Source organism: Monodelphis domestica, chromosome 8, assembly GCF_027887165.1.
Source record: "Monodelphis domestica isolate mMonDom1 chromosome 8, mMonDom1.pri, whole genome shotgun sequence".
Lineage (NCBI taxonomy): Eukaryota > Metazoa > Chordata > Mammalia > Didelphimorphia > Didelphidae > Monodelphis > Monodelphis domestica.
Window position 1 is genome coordinate 58,697,610 of NC_077234.1, and position 25,743 is coordinate 58,723,352.

General features: G+C 37.0%; 1 protein-coding gene across 1 annotated transcript in view; it reads left to right on the forward strand.

The window, feature by feature from the left end:
- Positions 1–25,743, forward strand: part of DNER (delta/notch like EGF repeat containing) — a 371,868-nt gene that overhangs the window by 221,553 nt on the left and 124,572 nt on the right. Inside the window, exon 6 of the mRNA XM_056807062.1 lies at positions 19,305–19,458. Within this exon, the coding sequence (XP_056663040.1) occupies positions 19,305–19,458 (154 nt within the window). The remainder of the gene's footprint in view (positions 1–19,304; positions 19,459–25,743) is intronic.

The following is a 25,743-nucleotide window of genomic DNA, read 5'->3' on the forward strand; positions in this document are numbered from 1 at the left end:
ATTAGAGAAATAAACAAAATAAAGACACTGATTCTCTCAATGTTTACTATGTGTGGGACCTTGGACAAATCATTTAAATTCTCTGGGCTTCAGATTCCTCATCTATGAGGAAACTGAACCAGGAGGGTCAAAGACTTAGAGTAAGAAGAGAATGTAGAGGTCATTTGGTCAGGACCTTCTCTTGTTACAGATAAGGAAATTGAGGCAGGCTCAGTAAAGTTATGTAACTGGCCCAAGGTCACATAGGTAGTGAGTCAGAATTTGAACTGACGACATCTTATACTAAATCCAGTGCTTTCCCCACCCACTGTGCCATATAATTTCTTTGAGGGTCCCTCCATCTCTACACTTGTGACTGATGCTACAATCCTATGACTTTTGAGATAAGCTTAACTTATGCAGAGCAAGCATCACCACTAAGAGGCGGAAAGGTGGATTGTACTTAGAAATTGTGATGGCTTAGCAAATACTTAATCTTGAAGTAGAGAGGTGTATCAGCCAAGAAAACCATTTATTATTTTTTAAAACCATCCAACTCCTTAATTTTGACAGTTGTGAAATATTTACTCACAAACCACTTGTGATGGGGAGAGAATGTGATTGATTTCTTCCTCCTCTCTCCCAGTTAAACTGATGTAATCATAGAAGGTATAGGCACACTTTGTGAGGTGTGTGTGTGTGTATGTAAACAAGATGTCCTATTGTCCTTTAATGATGGGTGAGCCATTCAAGCTTCCTTGTGACACATTATGAAAGAGCATATTAGAACACCATAAGCAATCTCATACAAATAGCAATAATCATTGAGGAGAAAAATGACTCAATGTATGAAGTAGGCTGAGATTTATTATAGAATGGTATAGAACTTCAGATATTCAGGATATAATGATCTTTCCCTCTTAGTGTATGCTGTAGAGCATGACAGATTAATTTGTCATATGATTATGAACTCATGTTTGGATTAATAGACTCTCACCTTTAGAGGTGGAAAGAACTTAAAGATCTTTATACCAACCCTCATTTTGTAGATGCTAGGGGATTAATGCTTTGCCCAAGGTTACACAGCTATTTAAAGACATTCCTTTCTCCTTGAATAAAGACTCTGAAATCAAGAGTCTAGCCACTGAGTTGTGAACAATAAACAAGAATTACAAAGAGATTGCAATCATTTTAATGGGTAAGGGGGTGATGGATTCTCGAAGGGGTTATTTAATACCAAATATAAGATTTGTATGAAAAAAGGTAGTTCTCAGGGACATAATTTCACTCAGGAACTCCACTAAAGGAACAGGTTTAAATCATCAACCAAGAAAACTGAAATGGCTTGATGAGACATACAAAATTTAATTTGAAGGCAAGGCAGGGTGACCCTGTTCATTGGCTCTGTTCCTTTTCTGTTGCTAGGCTAGACATTTTGGTGGGTTTCTCGTGGGCGATATTTGGATGATTGTAGAATATCTAACTACCCTAGAGAAACACATTTACCAGTGTAGCCAGCCTTTCATACAGCAACAAGACAATGAACATGATTAGCATCTAAGTGGTCACCAAGAGGGTTTCATTAAAATGAGCAACGGGAACTGTACACCTCTCAGGCTGTTATTATTTCAATCTGGGAGGTTGTAGATTTAGTAAAAACAGAAATGCATTGATTAAGCTGGGGACTTCAGTCTTTATAAACAAAAACCTAATGAAAATTTAGACTTTTTAAATACCCAAATGAATTCTTCACCATTAACCTGTGGGTTCAGTACTGAATTAACTATAATAGTATTACAAAATCTAGACCATGCCATCAATTCTGAGGCATGGCAGAAAGAAGTTTTGGCTCTGGAGATAGATTCCATCTTTCCTTTGATGCTTACTACCTGTGTGATCTTGGGCAAATCACCTAACCCCCTTGGGTCTCAATTTTCTCATCCATATGATGAGATCTTGGTCTAGATGGTGATCGAGTTTCCTTATAACTCTAAATCTATAATCCTCTGATTATGTGGTGTATGGATAATTGCTGTTTTTTCTTGGTTAGAGGAATAAGAGATTAGGAAATACTTTTCTCTGATATAGGGAAGATTAATTCATAACTTATTAAATCTTATTGTAAAATCCGTGGCATCTTGTATAATAATGTTGTGCTTGACTCAATTGTGAGCAATTCCATCCATTGACACCTCCCCCAGTACCTTGTATTTAGAGCAGACTCCTCATATTGGGACATAAAAGATTCCAGATTTCTTGCATTAGATCCCATGCTACCACCATTTTAGAGACAATACTTCCTTCTTCCCTTCCTCCTACCTCTTTCCTTTCCATGACCACCCAGATCTCATTAAGATTTTTGGAAAACAAGAAACCTTTCTTCATCTCTTTGGCTACCCAGACCATACAGGATGGTAGGGTGAGAAGAATGACTTTGATGTGTTGAGGGTCATCAATTCTAATCCTTCTGGCCAAGTGGAGACCTTTACATCTGTTACTACATCTTGTTAGTCTCAGAATTTTACCATCTGCCCTGTTTCTATGACTGCTCAATCTCTCAAGGCACTGTCATCTGGCTTCAACATTAAGGACACCTGTGCCTTGCCATTGTGCTGTCATTTAACCATTAGGACTTACAGATCTTTCTGTCCATCTTGTAACTAACCTTTCATTTGTATGTTGTTTTCTACAGTTAGAATATGAGCTCCTTAAGAGCCTAAACTATTTCCATTTATCTATTTGTATCCCTTTTATCAAGCTCAATAATCAACACATAGGCAATTCTTAAAATTTTTTCATTCATTCATTCTACATTTATTAAAAAGATAATTTTTAGTTTGTTTTCTTAGTTTATTTCTTTTAATTTAGTTTTCTTGGTTTAGCACCTATATATTAGTCTATTTATGTGAAGGATACCAAAAAGGGGTAGAAGGAGGAAGAGAAGCAATAGAAGGGAAAAGAACAGAACATTCAAGACAACATGAAGCTCTTTTGTTTTTTTAAAGTCTTACCTTCTGTCTTAGAATTCATATAGTAGTAAGAACTAGGTAATTAGATTTAAGTGACTTGTCCAGGGTCACACAACTAGGAAGTGTCCAAGGTCAAATTTGAACTCAGGATCTCCCATTTTTTTCCGTCTCTTCATCCACTGAGTCTCATAGCTGCCCATCCATCTAAGTTCTGAGATATACACCCCTTGTCAAAGGTCAAGTCTTATTTAAGAGCCCTTCCAGCCAAATAACAGTGAATTGGGGATTTTTTGCATTTGAAGATGTGAAGAACTTCATGATTTAGTTTCAGAAAAGACTTATCCTGTCATTAAAAATGTACAGAGGAGGCTTTAATATATAAAACTGTCAGGTTCTGTCTGGTCCTTGAATTTTAGTGCTTGGACCAGATACAGATAAATTCCAATCCTGTTCTCTCTAGACAAGTCGTGTGCATGTTTTCCAACCAACTCATAGTAGTTTTCTTTCTTTACCTCACTACTCAAACCTGTTTGGAAGCAAAGAGTTTGAAAATCTCATCCTGTCTGCTCCCACTCTAAACCCAGTTCCTGTCTCCTGCCCTATCCCTTGTGATTTTTCAGTATCTTGCTCAGCTGCGGATAGCAGCTGCCATGTGTCAGGGGGTAATTGGGAAAGGTTTAGGCTGTTATACTCCTGCCAACATATCTCTCTCTCTCTCTCTCTCTCTCTCTCTCTCTCTCTCTCTCTCTCTCTCTCTCTCTCTCTCTCTCTCTCTCTCTCTCTCTCTCTCTCTCTCTCTCTCTCTCTCTCTCTCTCTCTCTCTCTCTCTCTCTCTCTCTCTCTCTCTCTCTCTCTCTCTCTCTCTCTCTCTCTCTCTCTCTCTCCCTCTCTCTCTCCCTCTCTCTCTCCCTCTCTCCCCCTACCCCTCTCTCCCTCTCTCCCTCTCTCCCTTCCCCTCCCCCTCCGTCTCTCTCTCCCTCCCTCCTCTCTCTCTCTCTCTCTCTCTCTCTCTCTCTCTCTCTCTCTCTCTCTCTCTGTCTGTCTCTCTCTCTTTCCTTCTTCCTCTATCTCTCTGTCTGTCTGTCTCTGTCTCTGCCTCTCTCTCCTCTCTTTTTCTCTCCCGCTTCCTCTCTCTTTCTGTCTCTCTGTCTCTGTCTGTCTCTGTCTGTCTCTGTCTCTCTCTCTCTCCCTCTTTCTCTTTATATCTTCCCACATGCATACACCCCACACATATGATCTGAGAGATCAAATTCAATTCACTTTGTATTAATTAAATGCGCATAGGGCCAGGGATATCTCATCATAACGGGGGACTGGCCCATGAGTGTTCAATCTTCATTCTTCCTGGAATCAATTCTTGGCTCTAGATCCTGCTTCTAGGCATATAGAATTGAAGCCTCTGCTCTCCTTTTGAGAACATGAGCAGCTATTCTGTGACTGCTTTATATCTGCCTATTGTGTGTCCTTGAGGTGCCTCTGGGACAGACTGCTGAGATAGAAGAGACTGTGAGTGCCAACAAGTACTAATAGGCCAAATCAGCTCTCCCCCCCCCCCCCCCATGGCAAGTGAGGCAATAACTGCTATCAAATGACAACAACAAGGTAGGTGAATGCAGGCTGTTGAGCTCTATTATACTGAGTGCCAAATCAGGAAATGTGCAGATAGCCTATAACAGTCATTTGGCACTTATTCTAAACAAAGCACATTAATAGCATCCATTGTAGGACTTTTAGTCTGGCTTCTCCATCTAGATAGTAAACTCTTCAAAGAAGGAACTGGCTCCCACGATCCTTTGAATCTCCCACTTTGATACCTGTTCTTTACATGTAAAACCATCAAGAATACAAAGTGTTAACATGAATAGCAAAGATAAAAGCGACTAAATTCAGATAGTTTAAAAAAAACACAGCTGAAAATATTTTCCCGAATTCCAATAATTCCCCCCCTTATTTCATAAACTGCCAAGCATTTTTGTTTCTTGCTCAGATAAAGAAATGATGGAAAAGAAAATAGCCTAGAGGCCCCAGGAAACAGGTAGGGACTATAAAGTGCAATTTATTTAATGGAAAAATATAATGACATAGCTGACTTTTTCTAATTTCTCAACCTACTTTTATGTTGCCAGTCATTTGCTAAATGCAATTGCACATGGGGAAAAATGTCTTGTGTTGAACTATGAAAATTTGGCCTCATTGTGCCTAAATTAAAAGAAGAAATCTCAAATCACACTTTGTTCACTTTTCACTGATGGACTTGTTATGTTTTCTTTTGCATTTGTGCATGAAAAAAGGTGATAAGAGGGGATGATACCCTCTTTCCCTCCCACCTCTTCAACTATCTTCTGATCCATAAAGACCAGAGCAATTTCTTATTTAATTCTGGTATCTCTCCTAGAAACTAGGCCAGTATACTGTATGCCAGGAAAGTTTGCTAAATTTTATTGTAGTGAATTAAATGAAATTTCTTTGTACCCAGAGTAAAATCAAGTTCAAAAGTTGTTTCTGTAACTGATGCTGCATTTAGAAAAATGGAGGCTTTGGTTAGCTCTAAAATACAAAGATGGCTGGGAATCTTTTTCAGGGCTATAGATGAGGGTGAGCTATGCCATATTATTTGAACAGTTAAATTAATCCATATTTAATACGAATCACTCCCCCTCTATTATAATGTTTGGAGCTATTGTCTAGAGAAGGTGATTGTTGAGATCTAAATAGCTTAGCTGGGAGAGATAATTATTGTTATCAATATTACCTTTTAATAGCTTGATAGTACCCTCATGGATTGGTTTTATATTTAATAAGTAGGAGAAGATAGAACCTAGGACCCAGTAACATGACAGGGTGTTTTGTCCAGGATAACAACATATGGAGGAAAATTCCTCCTTATAATAGGCCAGAGGAAGCCTTCCCTGTGCTTTGAAACTTGTCATTTTCTGCCATCTTGTGCCGTGTGGTGTGAATCAACTTTCTCACCCAGCTCTTGACTGCTCAAGAGTCCCATCATTGTGGAACCTCTCATATGGTGCTTACTTTCTCCCTCAACTGCTTGAAGGCGTGTATTGCCTAACTCTATGGGAAATCAATCAACCAACTAATTTTTAATAAATATATTATATGCCAAGGACTGGAAATGGCCCACCCTCCTTCTTCCAACTGTTTTGGGAAAATAGGAAATAAATGTAAAAAATAGGCAAAAGATTGTTCCTAGTTTGATATTTTACAGGAGAGGCATGATTGATTGATCAGGGTAGACTGGACCCATGGACTATTGCTTGGGAATAATCAAGACCTGTGGTAGCAAACTTGTTACAGAAGAGAGGGCAATCAGGCAGGTGGGATGGGGATTCTGGGAGGGGTGAGGGAGGAGAGAGCAGGGACAGGAACATGGTGAAAAGAGATTGGAGCAGGGCAGCTGCAATAGGAAAAGCCAGAGACCAACTTTCTCACTTTAGAGCTTCATTGGGAGTGTATGAAAAGTACACCCTTTAATTCCATTCTCAATTGTCTTTCTGATGAGGATCATGAAGGTAATGATAGAAAAACATCTTTAATTCATTGAAATGTTTTTTTAATTATAATATCTTATCAGAAAGATATTTTAATAAGATAATTTTATATAATTATCTTCTGGCCCTTACTTATCTATGCATTTTTTCTTTTTAAAGAGAACTCATTTTAGTGATGTAGTCTATAACTAGATCAATATAGGATATAAAGAAAATACAATGAAACCCACCCAATCTTTACTATTTGACAATGAACACATGTCATTATTTGATGGAAATTCATTATCTATTGATAATTAATTTCTATAATTGAAAAGCAAAAAGAAATTCAGGTAGCTTCTGAAATAAGTAATAGTGTTTCTGATTTCTCCAGTATTCCCCTTAGTTTGACAAATTAAGGTGCTCGTTTCTTTTCTTTGGGTGAGCCCGAGTTAAAAAGAAAGAATATTTCTTAAGGAATCCCTCAATTCCTTCTCAGACTCTTTCCTTGTTGGTCATTTCACATCCAGGGGCAGGTAGGTGGTACAGTGGCTAGAGTGTTGGGTCTAGAGTTAGGAAGTCCTGACTTCAAATTCAACCTCAGACATTTACTGGGTGACCCTGGGCAAGTCACTTAATCCTGTTTGCCTTGATTTCCTCATCTGTAAAATGAGCTGGAAAAGGAAATGACAAATCACTCCAGTATCTTTACCAAGAACTCTACTCCCCAAGGGGTCATAAAAAGTTGGATTTGGTTGAAAAGACTAAACAACAACAAATTTTACATCTATAATTACTTTGGCTCATTTGTTTAAAAATGAATATCTGGCTTTTCTTATATCAGGAAAACATTTCCATCTAATTGAACCTCACTTGCTAGGGAATCATTGATCAGTTAAAAATGTAGATTAAAAACAATTAAACAGCATGGGATGCTAGCTACATTTAGGAGGGAGTCTTTTTTCCCTGGTCATGAGCTCCTCATTTGCATTAGAAAGAAAATATTGTTTTGTGGAGGGCAGTTTAAAATTTTGCAAAGAATCTAATGGTTGATATAAAAATTTCATTGGCACAAGAAGTAAAATTACTCATATTTAATGTGATTAAATTGAACTCATCTCTAAATAGTCCAGCTGACAAGGAGTCCTCCACTAAAGCCCCATCATCATGACAAGATGGTGATTCCTCTGGAGTCTCAGAAGCAAAACTGGGAAGACTTTGGGTACAGGTCCAGTAAATCTGTCTCTGAGGAATGGGATAATGTTTCATTGCAACAACTCTCTGAGATCATCCATTTAGTTAAATGGGTTGTCATCTATGTTAGGAGAGAAAATGCCTACATGGAAAAACTTAGAGAATATAATAATAGCTGGCATGGTGCTCTGAGATTTACAAATGTTATCTCACTTGATCCTCATAATAATATAAAGATTTTGTAAAATTAAAACTTGTGATTTCATTGTCATGGGAGGGAGGTTCCTGTATGGAGACTCTGTCCTTTGATACAGATCAGCCACTCCTCTCTAACTTAAGAAAATTAGAGGGTTATCTAGAGGTACTGAGAAGTTAAGAGACTTGCCCATGATTATATAGCTAGTATATGTCAGAGGTAGAGCTCATGACCAGCTCTTGATGATTCTAAGGATCATGGAATCATGAATTTATAAAGGAAGGAAGGAAACAAACATTTATTAAGTGTTTACTATGTGCTTATTAAGGACAGCTAGGTGGTATAGTGGATAGAGCACTGACCCTGGAATTAGGAAGACCTAAGTTCAAATCCAGCCTCAGACACTTACTAGCTCTTAACCTCCTTTGCCTCAGTATCCTCCTATGTAAAATGAACTGGAGAAGGAAATGGCAAACCACTCTAGTATGTGCCAAAAAGACACCAAATGGGATTATGAAGTCAGACACAACTAAGAGTGAACAACTACATATCCAGATTTATAGCTAGAAGGGTCTGTCTCTGAAGTCCTCCAGTTCAATCCTTTCCTATGTGGAGACTCAGCAATTTATCCAAGATTCTATAAATAGCCAAGATTTGAACCAAATCTAGTAGTATGTTACCTTCCTTACACTGGACTTGTATCCACTATGTCATTCTGACTCTACTAATATTAGTAGTATTATTCTGTTTTTGCAAATAAGTAAATTATTATCTTAATTAATTAATATCTTAACTTTACAATGACTTGCCCATGATTGGATTAAGTGATAGAACAGATTTTTTTTTTCAGGTCTTGGAGTCCATTGCTTTCTCTCGATACTAAGAAACTTCCTTTTATTCCTGATTTTACTCTTGGCCCCACATAAAGGACTTGAATTTAGCCAGAGACAACTTTTAGGTCTCTTAGCTCAGCCAATCTAGCAGCTAAGTTTTGTGGAAAAATGTACAACTATTTCCTCTTCCCCTATCTCACCATTTAAAAAAGATTGTTGTGTTTTCCCTTAAAGACTTTTACTTACCTGTATCATGAATATAAAGTAAATCTTGGTGTCCTTTGAAAGAAAAGGGCACCTACTCTCATTATTGCTGCCATTATTTAAAATTTAACATTTAAAGCCACATAATGAATGGCATGAATTCATGAATGCCAAGCTATGGATTTATTGTGTATGTATACACACACACACACACACATATTCTGCTCTCTACATTTCTAAGCTTGCCTCTCTTACTAGTCATTTTTCAGTTGTGTCTGACCATGACCCCATTTTCTTGATGAGGATATTGGAATGGTTTGCCATTTCCTTCTCCAACTCATTTTACAGATAAGGAAACTGGGGTAAATAGAGGTTAAGTGACTTGGGGAATGGCTATGCTATAGTATATGATTTTAATAGAATATTAGTGTATTATAAGAAATGGTGAGCAGAATAATTTCAGAAAAACATGAAAAGACTTACTCGAATTGATGCTGAGTGAAGGAAGCAAGACCATGAGGACATTGTGATAGTAATATTGTATGGTTGTCTCCCAGTTGTCCATGGTCACTTAGCTAGTAAGTGTCTGAGGCTAGATTTGAACTCAGAAAGATGAGCCTTCCTGCCTCAATCCCCCTGTTCTCGGTGCACTCTGATTGCCCCTACAGGCTGCCCCTCTTATTAGACACTGCGATGATTGTAGTGAAGTTCACAGATCTATAGAATGAAGATGTAGTCTTGGAAACGACCGATGGATAGGAGAGAAGCATGGTTTTTAAAGCAGAAGAGCATGTAGTTTAAACAGTGAATACTGTACAATAATCCAGAGAGCCAGCCAGGAAGCAAGAATTCTTGGAGCCCTTTAACATACTTCATGGAAGTTCATCCCCGTGTTGTTTCTTTCCAAGCAGTATGGCGAGTTTTCCTTTGAGATGACCCCATCATTCCTAAGAATGTGTGTTCCCAGGAGGAAGTACCATTTTATCTCTGTGGCTAAATTCCAGCTAGTTCTGTGTGGCCCAGTCTCACAACAAGAATTTATGGGCAGTTTTACATTATAAACAGAGCTCTGAGACCCTTGTTGAAATCTAATGTCCAAGTGACTCCTTTTGCCTGGCTGTGAGAAGAGTACAAAATCTGTGCCTAGCAAGAATTCCCAATGATGAAATCAGACCTTGTAAGTGAACATGTTGGAATGATCTTTTGACACCATGAAATAGTTTTAAATTATGCTTAGGCAGGTCAAACCATTTCTTGCCATTAAAAATTTCTGTCTGGGTTTTTGTATTTGTCGGTGGAAAGTAATTTCAGCCCTAGAAACTATCTTTTAAAAAATCATCATCATCCTTCTTTTACCAGGTGTATCATTAGAGTCACATCAAATGCCAACTAAATAGAGGCCAAATGAGAGTGATTGTTACTCATCTGAGAAATCTTCAGATCACTCCATCTTCACAGAACTCAGGGGTTAGAAAATGTGGATGTAGCGAGCTCCCATCTAGCATAATTACAGTGGTCTGGAAATGTCAGTCTTGCAACACACACACACACACACACACACACACACTTTCTTTTAGGAGGATTGCCAATCTAGGGGACGGGGATGATTGGTACATTGATAGACCTTGCTTAGGAAAGAGAACTATGGTTTCTAGCCCCAAAGAAACTTATTTTGGGGGCACTTAGTGGGGCTAGATTTCCTTAGGATGAGTCAGATTCTTTCTAACTTATATAGAGCAATAGGGTGCATTATTGTTCCTTGTCTCTAACATATGACCAAGGTAATGATGACTCTAAGCAATTGTTGCAAATAGAAAAGCTAATCCCTTAGCCGGGACTGCTCTCAAGTGGCTCCAGACTCCTGAGAAAGAATGCTCTAGGTGTCTGCTTCAGTGAGCTGTTTAGACCCAGGAGCCTCCAGTGGTCAGTCAGGAAACTCAAGTCAACTTGTCATTTATTAAACATCTTGCTATATGTAAATCACTGTGATAATCACTGGGAACACAAAACCAAAACAGTCATTGCCCTCACAGAACATAGGTGAGAAAAGGGGGTGATTAGAGTTTGGTAATTACAACTGTGATTTGGGAAGATTATTTTGCCAGCTCTATTTGAAAGAGGTAATATTCATAACCATAGAGATTAGTTTTTTTTTTTATTCCCTTCCAATTACATGTAAAATCAACCTCCAGCAAGTCTTTTTTTTTTTAATTTTGAGCCTTGGATTCTCTTCCTCTTTCCCTTCTCCCCCCACTAACACCTGCTGAGATTGTAAGCAATATGATATAGATTTTACATGCGTGATAATGGAAAATGTTTAACTATATTAATTGTTTTGTGGAAGGAAACTCACACAAATAAAAAAAAGAAATAAAACAAGATAATTTGCTTTGGTCTGGATGCAGACTTCATTTCTTTCTTTGGAAACAGATGGCATTTTTTTAAAAATGTGAGTCCTTTGGGATTGTCTTTTTTTTTTTGGATCATTGTATTGCTGAGTATAGCTAAGTTATTCACAGTTGTTCATCATACAATATTGCTGTCACTATATACAGTATCCTCATGGTTCTGCTTCATTCACTCTGCATCAGTTTGAGTAAATCTTTTCATGTTTTTCTGAAATTGTTCTTATCATTTTTATAGTATTATGTATTCTATTAAAATTACATACTATAACTTAACCATTCCCAAATTCATGGGTATCCTCTTACTTTCCACTTTTTTGCCTCTCCAAAAAAGAACTCCTTTCAATAATTTTTGCATATAGGTCCTTTTCCTTTTTTTTTATCTCTTTGATATACAAACCTAGTAATGGTATTGCTGGGCTAAAGAGTATAATACTGCTTTATAGTCTTTCAAACATAGATCTAAATTGTTCTCCAGAATGCCTAAGTTAGTTCACCACTCCCCGAGTAGTAGCTCAATTTTAGTGGCTCAATTTTCTTACCCCCTCTCCAAATTTTGTCATTTTAGTATGGAGATTAATTAAGAAATCCTTACAATAGTCTAGCTTTGAGACCATGATGTCTTTAACTAAGATTTGAGTCTATGAGTAGAGAGAAGGGGATGATACAAGAGATGTTAGGGAGTCAGAATCAACAAGACCTAGAAACTGATTGGATGTTGGGAGGTGAGAGAGAAGTGATGAATTAATCACTTTAAAACCATAAACTCAAGTGACTGGAAAAATGATGGAGCTGTCAACAGAAATAGGGGAGTTTGGAGAATGGGTAGAGTTAAAAGAAAGATGTAATGAGCTCCATAGTAGATATGTCACATTTGTGATACTAAGAAGACATTTAGATGCAGATGTCTAAGATTGAAGTAGAGGATATAATTGGGAGCTAGATTTACAGATTTGGGAGATACCTGCACGAGATGTTAAATGAATCTGTAGGAAAAACACAACACTAAGGGAGAATATATAGAGAGAAGAGAAATCACCCAGGACAGAGCAAGAGGGAACATATGTTAGAGGATGGAGCTAGATGATAGTCTAGCAAAGGGACTGGGAAGGAGAAGTCAGGCAGATGTGGGAAAGAAAAGTGATATCAAGGAAACCTAGGGAAGAGAGTGACCAAATAATGTGAAAACCTTAAAAGCAACAAAAATCTAGCAGTTAACAGATGATTTTTAACCCTGAAAAGTCTGGTTACAATTGTTTGGTTAGGTAGCAACCTATATTGGAAAGTGTTAAGGAGTGCATAGGAGGTGACAAAATGAAGATGATGAGTATAGATGACTTTTTCTAAGAGTGTAGCTATGAAAAAAAGAAGAGATAAAAGGAAGTAACTTGAAGGACAAGTGAAGATTTTTAAGGGAGGGGAGATCTGGGAATGTTTGTAGGTGCTGAGGAAGGAACCATGAGAAAAGGTGAAATTAAACACTAAAAAGTGAGAGAGTAGGGGCAGCTAGGTAATTCAGAAGATAGTCAGACCTGGAGATGGGAGGTCCTGGATTAAAATATAGCCTCAGATATATTATATATATATATATATATATATATAAAATATTTTAAATATAGCCAGATATTCCTGTCTGTGTGACCCCTGGGCAAGTGAGGTAAGCTCCATTGCCTAGATTTTACTGCTCTTCTGCCTTGGAACCAATACTCAGTATTGACTCTAAGAAAGAAAGCAACGGTTAAAAAAAATGAGAGAATGATCTTTGGGCAATTACCTGGAGGATATGGAAAGAGATAGGATCAATGGCATAAATAAAGGGGTTGACCACACCAAAAAGTGCCATGGTTTTTTTTTTTTTATCAGAGAGTAGAACAAAGAATTAATAATGAATGGGGAATAATAAAGAGGCATTAAGAGGTATAGAGTACTAAAGAAGTATGCATGAGATGACTTCTAGTTTCTGTTGCATTGGGACATTCTCTATCATTTTTGTGCCTCAAGAAAAGCTACCCTAGTTTTGAGAAGTTCTTTGGGTCATCTCCCACATGAGACCCCCCCCCCACTGTATTTATTTTTTCAGATAGCCAGAGTATTTATTTATTAAAAATGAAAGACAATTCATCAAACACAGCAAATAAAGTAACAAAAAATGATGCACTGATTGGCTATATTCTCCCAAAGATCGCTAGGGAGATAGAAAATGCATGTGAATAGATGATATATGATCAAGGCATAAACATGGAGGACATATATGTAAGAAACAAATGATTATCAAAACACAGACATACAAAAAAAAAGAACATCATCTTCTAGGACCATTACGAGAGGAATAGTAACTCCACACTTCCAAAGATTCAGTATCAAAGTATATATATATATATATATATATATTGTGAAGATATATATATATATATGTATATATTTTATTAGCATCAATTTTTTGATGCTCTGGGGCAATTAAGAAAAGGTTCAATAATGTGTAGTATGTATGTTTAAAAAAACAGTGAAATGTGGAATATATTTCAGGAAGATTCGTATCCATAATCACTTAAATCAGATGTTTTGGTACTCAAAGAGAAAGCCCTAAGTATTGGAAAACTTAGCAGTCTAGAATAAAATATTTCCCAAGGGTTGTAGATTCCCAACTTTTGACTATTTGTATTTTCTCCTAGATCAGGGTGGTATTATTCATATGTGGGGTATTTAATGAATCTTAAACTTCACAAAATGGAAAATATTCATTCCAACTAGTTTCTAAGTCGAGCATGAAAAACTGGGCATTCACTACAATCTCTTACTATTCTAGACATATTTCTCAATTATGAAAATTTCCACAAAAAAAAACGATTAAATAAACAGGAGGCCAAGGACAAAGGCTATGTCTATCTAATTTAAAAATCCCAGACTCCTACAAGATTAGTGTCATTTTTAGAACTTTTAAGAGAGAATTGGTCTCACTGCACAGTTCATTAAATTGCCCATTAGCATAGCCAATTTGTTCAATGACAGCCAGAGGGAAAAAAAGTAAAAAATCCCCAACCCCCTCAGTTTTACCCTCAGAAATGCCACGTGCTTTCATTCACACGTAAGGATGTCCCCAGTCCTTTTCAGGTCATGGTTAGAGTCTACTTACTACTGTCTGCCAGTTTGAGAAGATCTTTCCTTTCTCCTTCATACCTTGTCCTAGTTGAGTGCAGAACAATCAAATGCCTTATCAAAAATTATATTCACTGTTTAAAAATAGTCTTAGGAAATAAGGCTGTTCAAAGAGAAATAACGTTTCCAGCTGAATCATTTATACTAATGAAAATGTAAATTAAACATTTTGTGCTCATTAGTTGTTTGACCTTTTGGATAGAAAAACTTACAATGATTAGCTATCCTATTATTTTCCTTTTAATGTTAAAAAATTAAGGAACTATGTCATGTAGACTTAGTTATCTGATGTGTAGATCCAAATATAGGTCAAGAATAGTGTATATTGGTTAGTGTGTCTGTTTAAATTTTTCTCCTCTATTCATACTCAGAAGACTTGAGTTCAAATTCAGTTTCTGACAGTAGCTGTGTAACTTGTGGCAAATCATTTAACCCTGTCTTCCTCAGTTTCCTCATCTGTAAAATGACTAGAGAAGGGGATGGCAAACCCCTTCAGTATCTTTGCCAGAAAAAACCTAAATAGGGCTAAAAAGAGTTGGACATGACAGAAAAGACTGAACAACAACAAATAGTATTTTTCTAGGCAGCTAAGTGGTAGAGAGAATAGAGTGCTACATCTAGAGTCAGAGAGACCTGAATTCAAATCCATCCTGAGACATTTAAGAGCTATCTGACTGTGGATAAGTTATTCTGCCTTAGTTTTTTTATCTGTAAAATAGGGATAATAACACACCCATCTCTCAGGATTGTTGTGAATATAAAATGAGTTAATAGTTGTAACACACAATACAATATACATATTAGCTGTTTTATTATTATTTATTTAAAACCCTTATTTTCTGTCTTAGTAACAATTCTAAGACCAAAGGGCAAGGGTTAGGCAAATCAGGTAAGTGACTTGCCCAGGGTCACACAGCTAGGAAGTATATGAGAACAGATTTGAATGCAGGACATCTTGTCTCTAAGCTTGGTTTTCTATCCATTGAGCCACTTGGCTACCCTTATTATTATCATCTTTAAAAGTTCATGATGATGAACTTTTTTGAAGCAAACAATGTAAAACTCTATGCGAATAAGTGGGGGAATCATTGTTTCAGGTTCCAAACTTACACAATTTGGATCATGCTTGAAGTAGCAACAAAAATGGTGGAAGTTATGGTAGAAAAGGGGCAGGTCATAGGTGGGAAATAATGAGTTCAGTTTAGGACATGTTGGTTTTGTAGTCACAGTGGTATATCCAAGTAGAGGTGCCTAGTAGACAAATGGAATTGGGAAGCTCAGGGGAAAAATGATCCAGGGATCTTCCACATAATCATTAATAATGAAGTCATGAAAGTGGGTAAAGGGGTTAAAAAAGAGTTCACAAAAGAAGTGGGGGGGTGAGGATAGGTCTATAGAGAATAAAGGAATGCTTGAGTGCTGGTTGCTGTGGCATCAGGAAGAAATGCTACGTGTGACGATCCCCAGAGACATAGCAGAACACCACCAACAGAGCAAAATTCAGGGCAGGTAAAAGATCCAAAAGAAAAGATTATTCAAGTGTTTAATAAATGTTGTGGATTAATAAGGGAGGATGACTGAAAAGCTTCCAGATTTGGTGTTAAGGGAATCATTATAAATTAACTCCAAGTATTAATGATCAACTTGAGCCAAAACAGAAGAAAAAGTATCTATTTCGGTGGTGAACTTTCAATTTTACTCATAATGTTTCTTGATGCTCCTGTGAAAGACCAGTGTGGTGAACTCCCATTGTGGAAACTTCTAGGATGACTTGAAAGCTATCTGTGACATATACTTCTGGTATGAGGACTCTATCCACCAGTAGAGAGTGTACCACATTTGAGAAGTAGTAGTAGCCAAGACCTAGAGAGTTGCCTGATGACTCACTTGGGATCGTGCACTGAATAAGTGTGAGTGGAGTTAAAGTAAATAAATAAATAAATAGAGACAAGCAGAGGTCTTTCTGACTCCAAATTCTTCAGTCTCTCCATTCTGTTTCTTTAGAAAATGTATCTTCTTTTAACTTTATAATCCTGTATTAAGGCCTTGCTTTGTGTCTTGTGGGTAGTAGGAGAGAGAGAAAGTTTAAACAAGACATATTTCCTTCCCTGTAACGGTGTAGCAGACCCCCTGGATCTACACCCCTCAACCTATGGTCAGATTTGAAGCTTGGATTTTCAGAGAGACATTTACCATCTCAGACTTTAAGGGTAACCCAAGAAAACTATGTTCCTACCAGCCTAGAAGACCCCCTTATTAATTTATTAATTATTAACTTATCAGTTACTTATTATCAAGCAGCCAGTAGACACAGCTCTTAGCAAAGGCATTTGCTCTTCTGGCATCATAATAACATTAGGTATAAAACATCCTCCTCATAATAAGATTTTATTTTTTATTTTTGAAAATTTTATTTCATTAGTCAATTTAGAATATTTTTCCTTGGTTACAAGAGTCATATCTTTCCTCCCCTACCCTCACCTCCTCCCATAGCTGACATGCAAATCCACTGGGTTTTACATATATCTTTGATCAAAACCTATTTCCATATTGTTGATATTTGCACTAGGGTGATTATTTCAAGTCTTTATCCCTAATCATATCCCCATCAACCTATGTGATCAAGCAATTGTTTTTCTTCTGTGTTTCTGCTCCCATAGTTCTTTCTCTGGATGTAGATAGCATCTTTCTCATAAATCCCTCCAAATTATCCTGGATCATTGCTTTGCTGCTAGTAGAGAAGTCCATTACATTTGATTGTACAACAGTGTATCAGTCTCTGTGTATAATGTTCTGGTTCTGCTCCTTTCACTCTGCATCAATTCCTGGAGGTCATTCCAGTTCACATGGAATTCCTCCACTCCATTGTTCCTTTGAGCACAATAGTATTCCATCACCAACAGATACCACAATTTGTTCAGCCATTCCCCAACTGAAGGGAATTCCCTCGTTTTCCAATTTTTTCATCACAAAGAAAGCAGCTATGAATATTCTTGTACATGTCTTTTCCCTTATTATCTCTTTGGGGTACAAACCCAGCAGTGCTATGGCTGGATCAAAGGGTAGATATTCCTTTGTCGCCCTTTGGGCATAGTTCCAAATTGCCCTCCAGAATGGCTGGATCAATTCACAACTCCACCAGCAATACATTAATGTCCCAATTTTGCCTCATCCCCTCCATCATTCATTACTTTCCTTTGCTATCATGTTAGCCAATCTGCTGGGTATGAGGTGGTACCTCAGAGTTGTTTTGATTTTCATCTCTCTGATTATAAGAGATTTAGAACACTTTTTCATGTGATTATTAATAGTTTGATTTCTTTATCTGAAAATTGCCCATTTATGTCCCTTGCCCATTTATTAATTGGGGACTGGCTTGATTTTTTTTGTACAATTGATTTAGCTTTTTATAAATTTGAGTAATTAAACCTTTGTTAGAGGTTTTTGTTATGAAGATTTCCTCCCAATTTATTGCTTCCCTTCTTATTTTGGCTGCATTGGTTTTGTTTGTACAAAACCTTTTTAATTTAATGTAATCAAAATTATTTATTTTACATTTTGTAATTTTTTCTAACTCTTACTTGGTCTTAAAATCTTTCCTTTCCCAAAAATCTGACAAGTATACTTGGAATCAAATTTAGAGTGCAGTGAGAGTAGAAGGCAGTATGTCAAAGGTTCACATCTGATATTACTAGAAGTTCTCTCTTCTCCTCCCCCCTTCCCTCCTCACAGAGTCCTTGCTCTGGGTTCCCAGGCTCTCCTCCTCTTCAGAGGAGATTATTTCTTTGTGTGCTGTGCCCTTTCTGACTGTTAGGGGTCATACTGTTTCTACATCTGGGTCTGCCTGGATTCCCTATCTCTGTTTTCCAAAGGGTGTAGTGTCTGGTCTAATAGATCCCTTTTAAAACTAAACAGCTAATGTAGGAAGGAGGAAGAAGACCCAGAAATTTTCTCTCACCCCCTTGCCGAGGTCTCTTCCATTGGTAGTCTCTAGTTTTCAAACTTGAACTGTCTACTTCTGGATGGCTTCCTTTAAAAAATATTTGGGTCCAGGGGGCTCGACTAATTCTCTTAGCCAAACACAAGATATTTTCTGTGTGGTTATATAGCCCCAAAGTTCTCAGACTTTTTGGCCTCTGTTCCCTTTGAGCTCTTAAAAATTATTGAGGACCATCCAAAAGCTTTTGTTTATGTGGGCTATATCTTTGAACATTTACTATATTAGAAATTAAAATGTTTTAGCAGTATTATGAAAAGAATCTGACCTCGTGGATTCCCTAAAAAGGGTCTCTTGGACCCCCAGTAGCACATTTTGAGAATTGATTGAACATAGACCATTGTAGGCAAGGGTGCTACTCATCCTCATTCCACAGTCATTGAAGATTATTTTTTCAAATTCGTTAAACATTTGTTTCTTTGTTCTGGCAATAATGGAAGCTGTCAAATATTAATTGGTTGTATTTCTCACCGATTTTAAATGCATCAACTAGTTGAACTCTTAAATCATCATCTCCATCTGCAGGTAGCAAAATCCCCCTTTCAGATTTTGATTCCAATAAAGCATCCTTTCACTATTGTTTTTTTTTTCTTTTTAATCTGGAAAATGTATAAATTTGATTAAATATAATTTAATAAATTGAATTAATTAAATTAATAATTTAATAAATTAAATAAATTTGATAAAATAAATGTTTGAACTTAAACTCTGAGACAATTTTAGAATCTTTTTAATTGTTTTTAAAACCAAGATCTTAACATTTAATGCTATAAATGATGCCTTTTAAACTATTACAGAAGGAGACACTTGATCTGTTTGGGTTTGGGGGCTGAAATGGAAATTTGCAAGGACTCAGAGTCACACATAATGGCATGTTTGTTTTTAGGCAACTTTTTCCTGCAAATGTGAGGACCAGTATGTGGGGACTTTCTGTGAAGAATTTGATGCCTGCCAAGTACAGCCATGCCAGAACAATGGGAGTTGCGTCGATGCAATTGAAAAACACGACGGGAACAATTTCACCTGTGTTTGCCAGCCTGGTAGGTTTTAAATGGCATTTGCTAGTAAGCCTTATGCGTTTATCCTTTATGTACAATTCGTCCTTCTGAAATATGTACTATGCACTTAGGTACAACTTAGAGAAAATGAGAGAGCTTTACATCCTTGAAGGATTGTCCCACAGAAGAGGGATTAGACACGTTCTATGTGATAACAGAGAATAAAAGTCAAAGAAATAGATGGGAGTTTAAGAGAGGTAAACTTGGACATTATTAAGGAAAAAGAGAAAGCTCTCTGGATCTGTAATTTACCTGGCAGAGGGAAATAATGGTTGAGGAAGCTTCCATATTTTTTTTTTACCAATTTTGATATTTTCTCTGTCATTTATAGTCTTATAGAGTTACCTGGAGCACTGGGGGGTGAAGACACTTGCTTAGGATCACACAGCCAGTATGTGTCATATTTAAATAAATATGTGAGGGGTTAGTAGAGGTAGAATGGCTTAATGGATAGAGAGATGTCCTCAAAATGAGCAAACTTGCATTCCAGGTCCATCTTTTATATATACTGAATGAGTGACCCTGGACAAGTCATTTAACCTTTTGGAACTCTAGGTAAATCTCTAGGATTGTAGATTGCAGAGAAGTGAATTAGTGGAGGAAGATGCTTGACTGACCTGTGACTTCTCTGTATTAAAGAGATTACAGGGCTGGTCCTTGTCTCTAGATGTTCCCTTCTGTTTCATCTGAGCCTCACAATAGTCTAGTGAGGTGGGACTTATAGGCATTATCAATAGCAAATAAATATTTATTAAGTACATACTGTGTGCTAGGCACTATACTAAGTGCTAGGGATACAAAGACTAAAATAGAAAGACAGTCTCTGCCCTCAGGGAACTTACAATCAAATGGGGGAAGACAACACAAAAAGAAAGCTGAAAAATCTGTGATGGGTGGGGAGGGTGCCTGGCATAAAGGTATAGCAGAGAAACCATAGCTGTCCAAAACGAGTGCAGCTGCTTGGGCAATGAGGAGATGCCAATCTCAATTTTGCTGATGAGGAAACTGAGGCTGAGTGGGAAACTGGATTTGGAAACAGATGACCTGGTTTTAACTCCCTTTTCTTCTGTGTAATGTATGACTTCTTTAGACTTCATTTCCCTTATTTATAAGATGAAAGGATTGGATTAGATGACCTCTGAATTTCCCTTCCAATTCTGAATTTACTAATCTGTGATTCTATTCTATTCCTGTAGTCCTAGATCTACTAAGTTCCAGAGAAAGAATTTGAACCCCATTCTTCCTGGTTTCAAACTCAGTTCTTCTATCACTAGGTCAGGCTGGCTTTTTGAATATTATTTAATAACTATTTTGGAGTATCAGAGTATGTCTTTTGTAGGGTTTTAAAAAATGATTTCAGCAAATGTCACCTTGAGCAAGGTGTTTGATAGCACTAAGATTGTTTCTCTAAATGTTTAAATCCTGAAGTTGCTTTCCTTCTATCTATTTACAAAAACATTCTGAGTAATATTTATATAACACAATCGAAAACTTGCAGATAATTTGAAATTATCATTTAACCTTGTTGTCATCAGTTTCCTCCTAAATGAGCTGGAGAAAGCAATGACAAACCACTCCAGTATCTTTTCTATGAAAACTCCAAATGGTTTCATAAAGAGTCGGACATGATTGAAATGCCTTAACGATAACGACGACAACATGGAAAGAGAACCTTGTTTCAAATTCTGGCTCTGTGACTTAGGACAAGTCATTTCTACCTTTGGTCTTAATTTCCATATCTGTAAAATGAGTGACTTGGATTAGGTCTCCTCAAAGTGCCTTTCTGTATTTAAATCAATGATCCCCTATAATAGGACGATATCCTCATTTTTGCTTCTGTAGGAGCAACAAAAATCAGGCTTAATTCAGTTCATTAGAATTCAGCTTCCCTAAGTGATACGTAACACAAGTAACACATAGTGGTAAGATATGTGGCTGTGGGTTGACTTTGAAGCATCCTTATTAACCAAAAAATAATTGACAGAGCAGTATATGGCTTGCAAAGCACCTTACATTGATTATCTTATATTTCTGCCTGTTCATTTCAGCCTCTAATCATGATAGTCTGAAAAGATCAAGTGTTTGAAAGTATGGCAAGATTTGATCTTGATCTTCTCTATTGTTCGCAAGTAGCCATCATTTGCCTTCAATATGGCTTACACAAATCAAAGAAGGAAGAGATGACCAGGGCACAATGTTTGGAGATGCTGGCTTTTTATACACTCGATAGCCATTTCTTATTTCTTTTTGGTCCATATCTGTAATTTCAATGGTATATGGGAATTTTTGGTGTGGAAACTCCATAAATCAGCTTCTCTTCTTTAATTTATCATCATATTGAGTTGCTTGGCTGCACTGAATAGTTTTGTGAATTGACTGAAGCCATACATAGTATTTGTTAAAATCTAAACCTTAATCCATGTTTTCTGGACTCAGTGACCAACACCTCATTCATGTTGCCACATGATATCTTCAGCCATAGTTAGTCATTCCAGATCTTCCTTAAAATATATATTAAGAAACTCAGTTAAAAAAACAAAATATCCTTTTTAAATTATTAATTTATTGAGGGTCTTCTCCTGCTTTTTTTGTATTTTCAGAGATTAGTACAGTGTCACACAGTACGCACTTAATAAATGCTTATTAATTATTGATTTTAGTAAATGGAACATTCAAAAACAATGTCATCACTATTTTTCCATAGTATCCAAAATTTATTTTGAAAGTGAAAACATCCATTTGGCATGTTGTTTTCATTTAAGGTCGAATGAGATAATATATATAAAGTGCTTTGCAAACCTTTAAAGTGCCTTATAAATCTTAGTTATTATGATTATTATTGGAATTATTAAGGGCAATACTTAATCTGATTTTTTGACAAAAATGCCTGGTTGTCCTAGAAAGGCAGTTTGTAGATGGATGTCTTTGAACTTATGCTAGGACATACAGGTTCCATATCCTGCAGGAATCTGGTGATGAAGGGACCCAGATCTTAGGAGTTTCTAGATCTGGCCTCCAGCAGCCTCCATATATTTGCTGAAGAGGTCACGAATTATCTTTTCTCTTCCCATACCCTTCATTAAGTACCCTATAAAAACCAAATGAGTTTTCATCTTCAGGGAAATCTCAGGAGACCTAGTATAATTTCAAGAGAATGTCTGCTTCCAAGCTTACTTTCCTCCATTCTGCCCCTAAACCCTGGGTCTCTTGTTTTCTCTCCCTCAATTTTTTCCTTGATACCCTCATCCACCCCAAGACTTCAGTTAACATCTTAATTCCAGTGGTTGCCAAACTCATCTCTTTCTCCTCATATTACTCATGATTTCCTGACCTGTATTTCCAGCTGCAGTTAAATTTTGTAGATCATTCAGTCCAGCAGCATTTATAAAGTATCTAGTATACCTACCAACTATTGTGCTTGGTCTTGGAGATACAAAGACAAAATGGAGCCACCTGCTACGTTTAATTTGAGGTTAGAGAGTAAGAAGGTGGAGACGGTGGATAGATTGTTTCTCCCCTCTCTTTCCTTAATAAAACTCACACTAGTTGTCTTCAGAGTTACAGACTATATTTCTTCAGAGACTGGGTTGAATGTAAACTCCAGGACTGAACTGATTCTCTCTCCTTGAGGAGAAAGTCTAGGTCTCCTCCCCAAGCTTCAAGTCTCTCTCCCTAGATATTATGAGGCAGGCATTTGATCTAAAGGAACAGCTATTTATTCTTAAGGAACACACATACAATAGGGTAAATAGGATTGTTGGGTAAGGCAATGGGAAAGAAGGATGTAGGAAGTCCCTAAGAGACTAACAACTGACCCCTCCCCAAATCCTGACCTCCCTGGGTCAGTTGTGAGAGCTGTCCTGACTTCTATCTGTCATATTTATAATATGAAGTTCACAAGGACCACTTTAGAGGGATAGAGAGGAAATCTTCCTTGAGTGGATGGCTTTGTGATAAAGTCCTATCCACTCCTGTTATCTTCCACTGGATTCAGGGGGTCTGGATTCACAGAAGGATGATGAAGCTCAGAGGTTCTCTCAGACCAACCTCTCTGAAGGAGTTCCCAAAGAGAAGTGAAGTAGGTTCTTGGATCTTCTCAGCTCTTCTCTTCCTTCTCTGGCATTCTCTCTCCTTTTTGCCCTTCCCCTGCTTGAGTTTTTCTTCCAGCATGTAATCTGCTTTTCCTCTATTACAATATGCAGAAATATATACGAGTGAATTCTAAGTTGTTTTGGGAAGGTGATCACTAGTTCACTAGCAGGGAATAGGGAGGATGTTAGAAAAGAGGATATAGAAAGTGCTACTTAAACTGAAGGTTGAATGAACATAATTTGATCATTTTTATTTCCTGGGAATGTGGCAAATATGCTAGTGTTTAGTGTTTTTTTAATATCCATCTTCACAAACTGAATGTCTTTCTTCTCAAATATGTTCCTCTTCACACTTTCATATCACGGCCAATGGCACTGCCATTTCCCCACTCACTTAGGCTCAAAACCTTGGAATAATTTTTGACTTTACTCCCTCCTTTGCCTTCCCCACATCCAACAAATGTCCCTTAGTTTTGTTCTTTCAATATCCATAATCTTTACCACATCTATCTCTTTTGGAAGTACCTAACTCAAGCTAGGAGTAGCTATGTGGTACAGTGACTAGAGCACTGGGCTTGGAATCTGGAAGGTTCATCTTCATGAGTTCAAATCCATCCTCAGACACTTACTAACTGGGTGACTCTGGGCAAGTCACTTTATCCTGTTTGCTTCAGTTCCTCATTTATAAAATGAGCTGGAGAAGGAAATGGCAAACCATTCTAGTATTTGTCAAAAAAAAATCCAAAAATCGGTTCACAAAGAGTTGGACATGACTGTAACCATTCAACAACAGCAATTCAAGTCAACATTACCTCTCATCTATTGCTATTCTTTATTTATAACTATCTTTTTAAAATGTTTGATTGATTTTTCTGCATTTCTCTTATTCTGCATTTACTGCTGCCACTCCTTCAGAACCATGTAAAATAAACTGAAAAAAAAATGACTATGCCTGATAGCATATACCTCATTCCATAAGTTGACCATCTTCATCCTGAAAGGGATGAGTTATTTTTCACAATTAGCTTTCTGGAGTTGAGAGGCCATTGCATTCATCCAAACTTTTATATGTCATTTTCTTTTATGGTCCTCATGTGTTTCCTAGATTTCTAGGATTCTACCAGCTATTCTTGATTCTACCTATTTTGTTCTGCATTGGTTCATACCAATACCAGGTTTCTTTGAATTATTCTTATTTGTTATTTCTTTTTTTATTTGATCATTTCCAAACATTATTCACTGGAGACAAAGATCATTTTCTCCCCCCCCCCCCCATAGCCGACGCGCAATTCCACTGGGTATCACATGTGTTCTTGATTCGAACCCATTTCCATGTTGTTGGTTTTTGCATTAGAGTGTTCATTTAGAGTTGTTATTTCTTATGTCACAAAAAAATTCCATCAAGGTCCCATAACACAGTTTGTGTAACTATTTCCTGGTTGACAGATACCCATTTTATTTCCTTTTTTCCCTAGTAGACTTTGAACCAACAGCTCTGAAGGACAGCTTTCTCAGAGTATATCTCACTTTGTCTCTCAGAGACCAGAGATCTGAAAGAGAAAGCTTCCATGATGAATCTCCTTTAAATCAGCTACTTTTAATGCAGCAGGAATGCTGATTTCTTCCTCTATGCCTCCTTAACTGTTTTGCATGTATAGTTAATAACTAATTTGTATTTATATGTTTTTTCACTTGAGAAACCAGATTTATATTTAAATGAAGATGGAAGTGAGAGATGACCTTGCAATGTATGCTTGCTTTCATTACTGGTTTTTCATAAATATGCAGATGGAACCAAATGGCTCTTTAAGTAAGGATATGTGACACCTGCTAAGTAATGCTTTAATTTTGCTTAAATGTACTTAGCAATAAAAATGGAGACTAGACTTGAAAGTGAGTGACTTATCAAATTTTTATCATTTAGGTTCTATTCAATTTAATTCCATTCAACAAGCATTAAACGCCTACCAAGTGTTAGTCACTGTGCTAGTTGCTGGGTCTACAAAGGCAAAAATGAAACCATCTCCACCCTCACAGGGCTTACATCCCACATAGTTTTCCAAATTCCCCCTGAAAACCCAGGGAGATTTACTATTTACTCCTCTGGAAGCAAAACTGAGAAAAAAAATACTTGAATGATTATTTTTCCCTATGTAGCTAACAGGCACAAACTGTC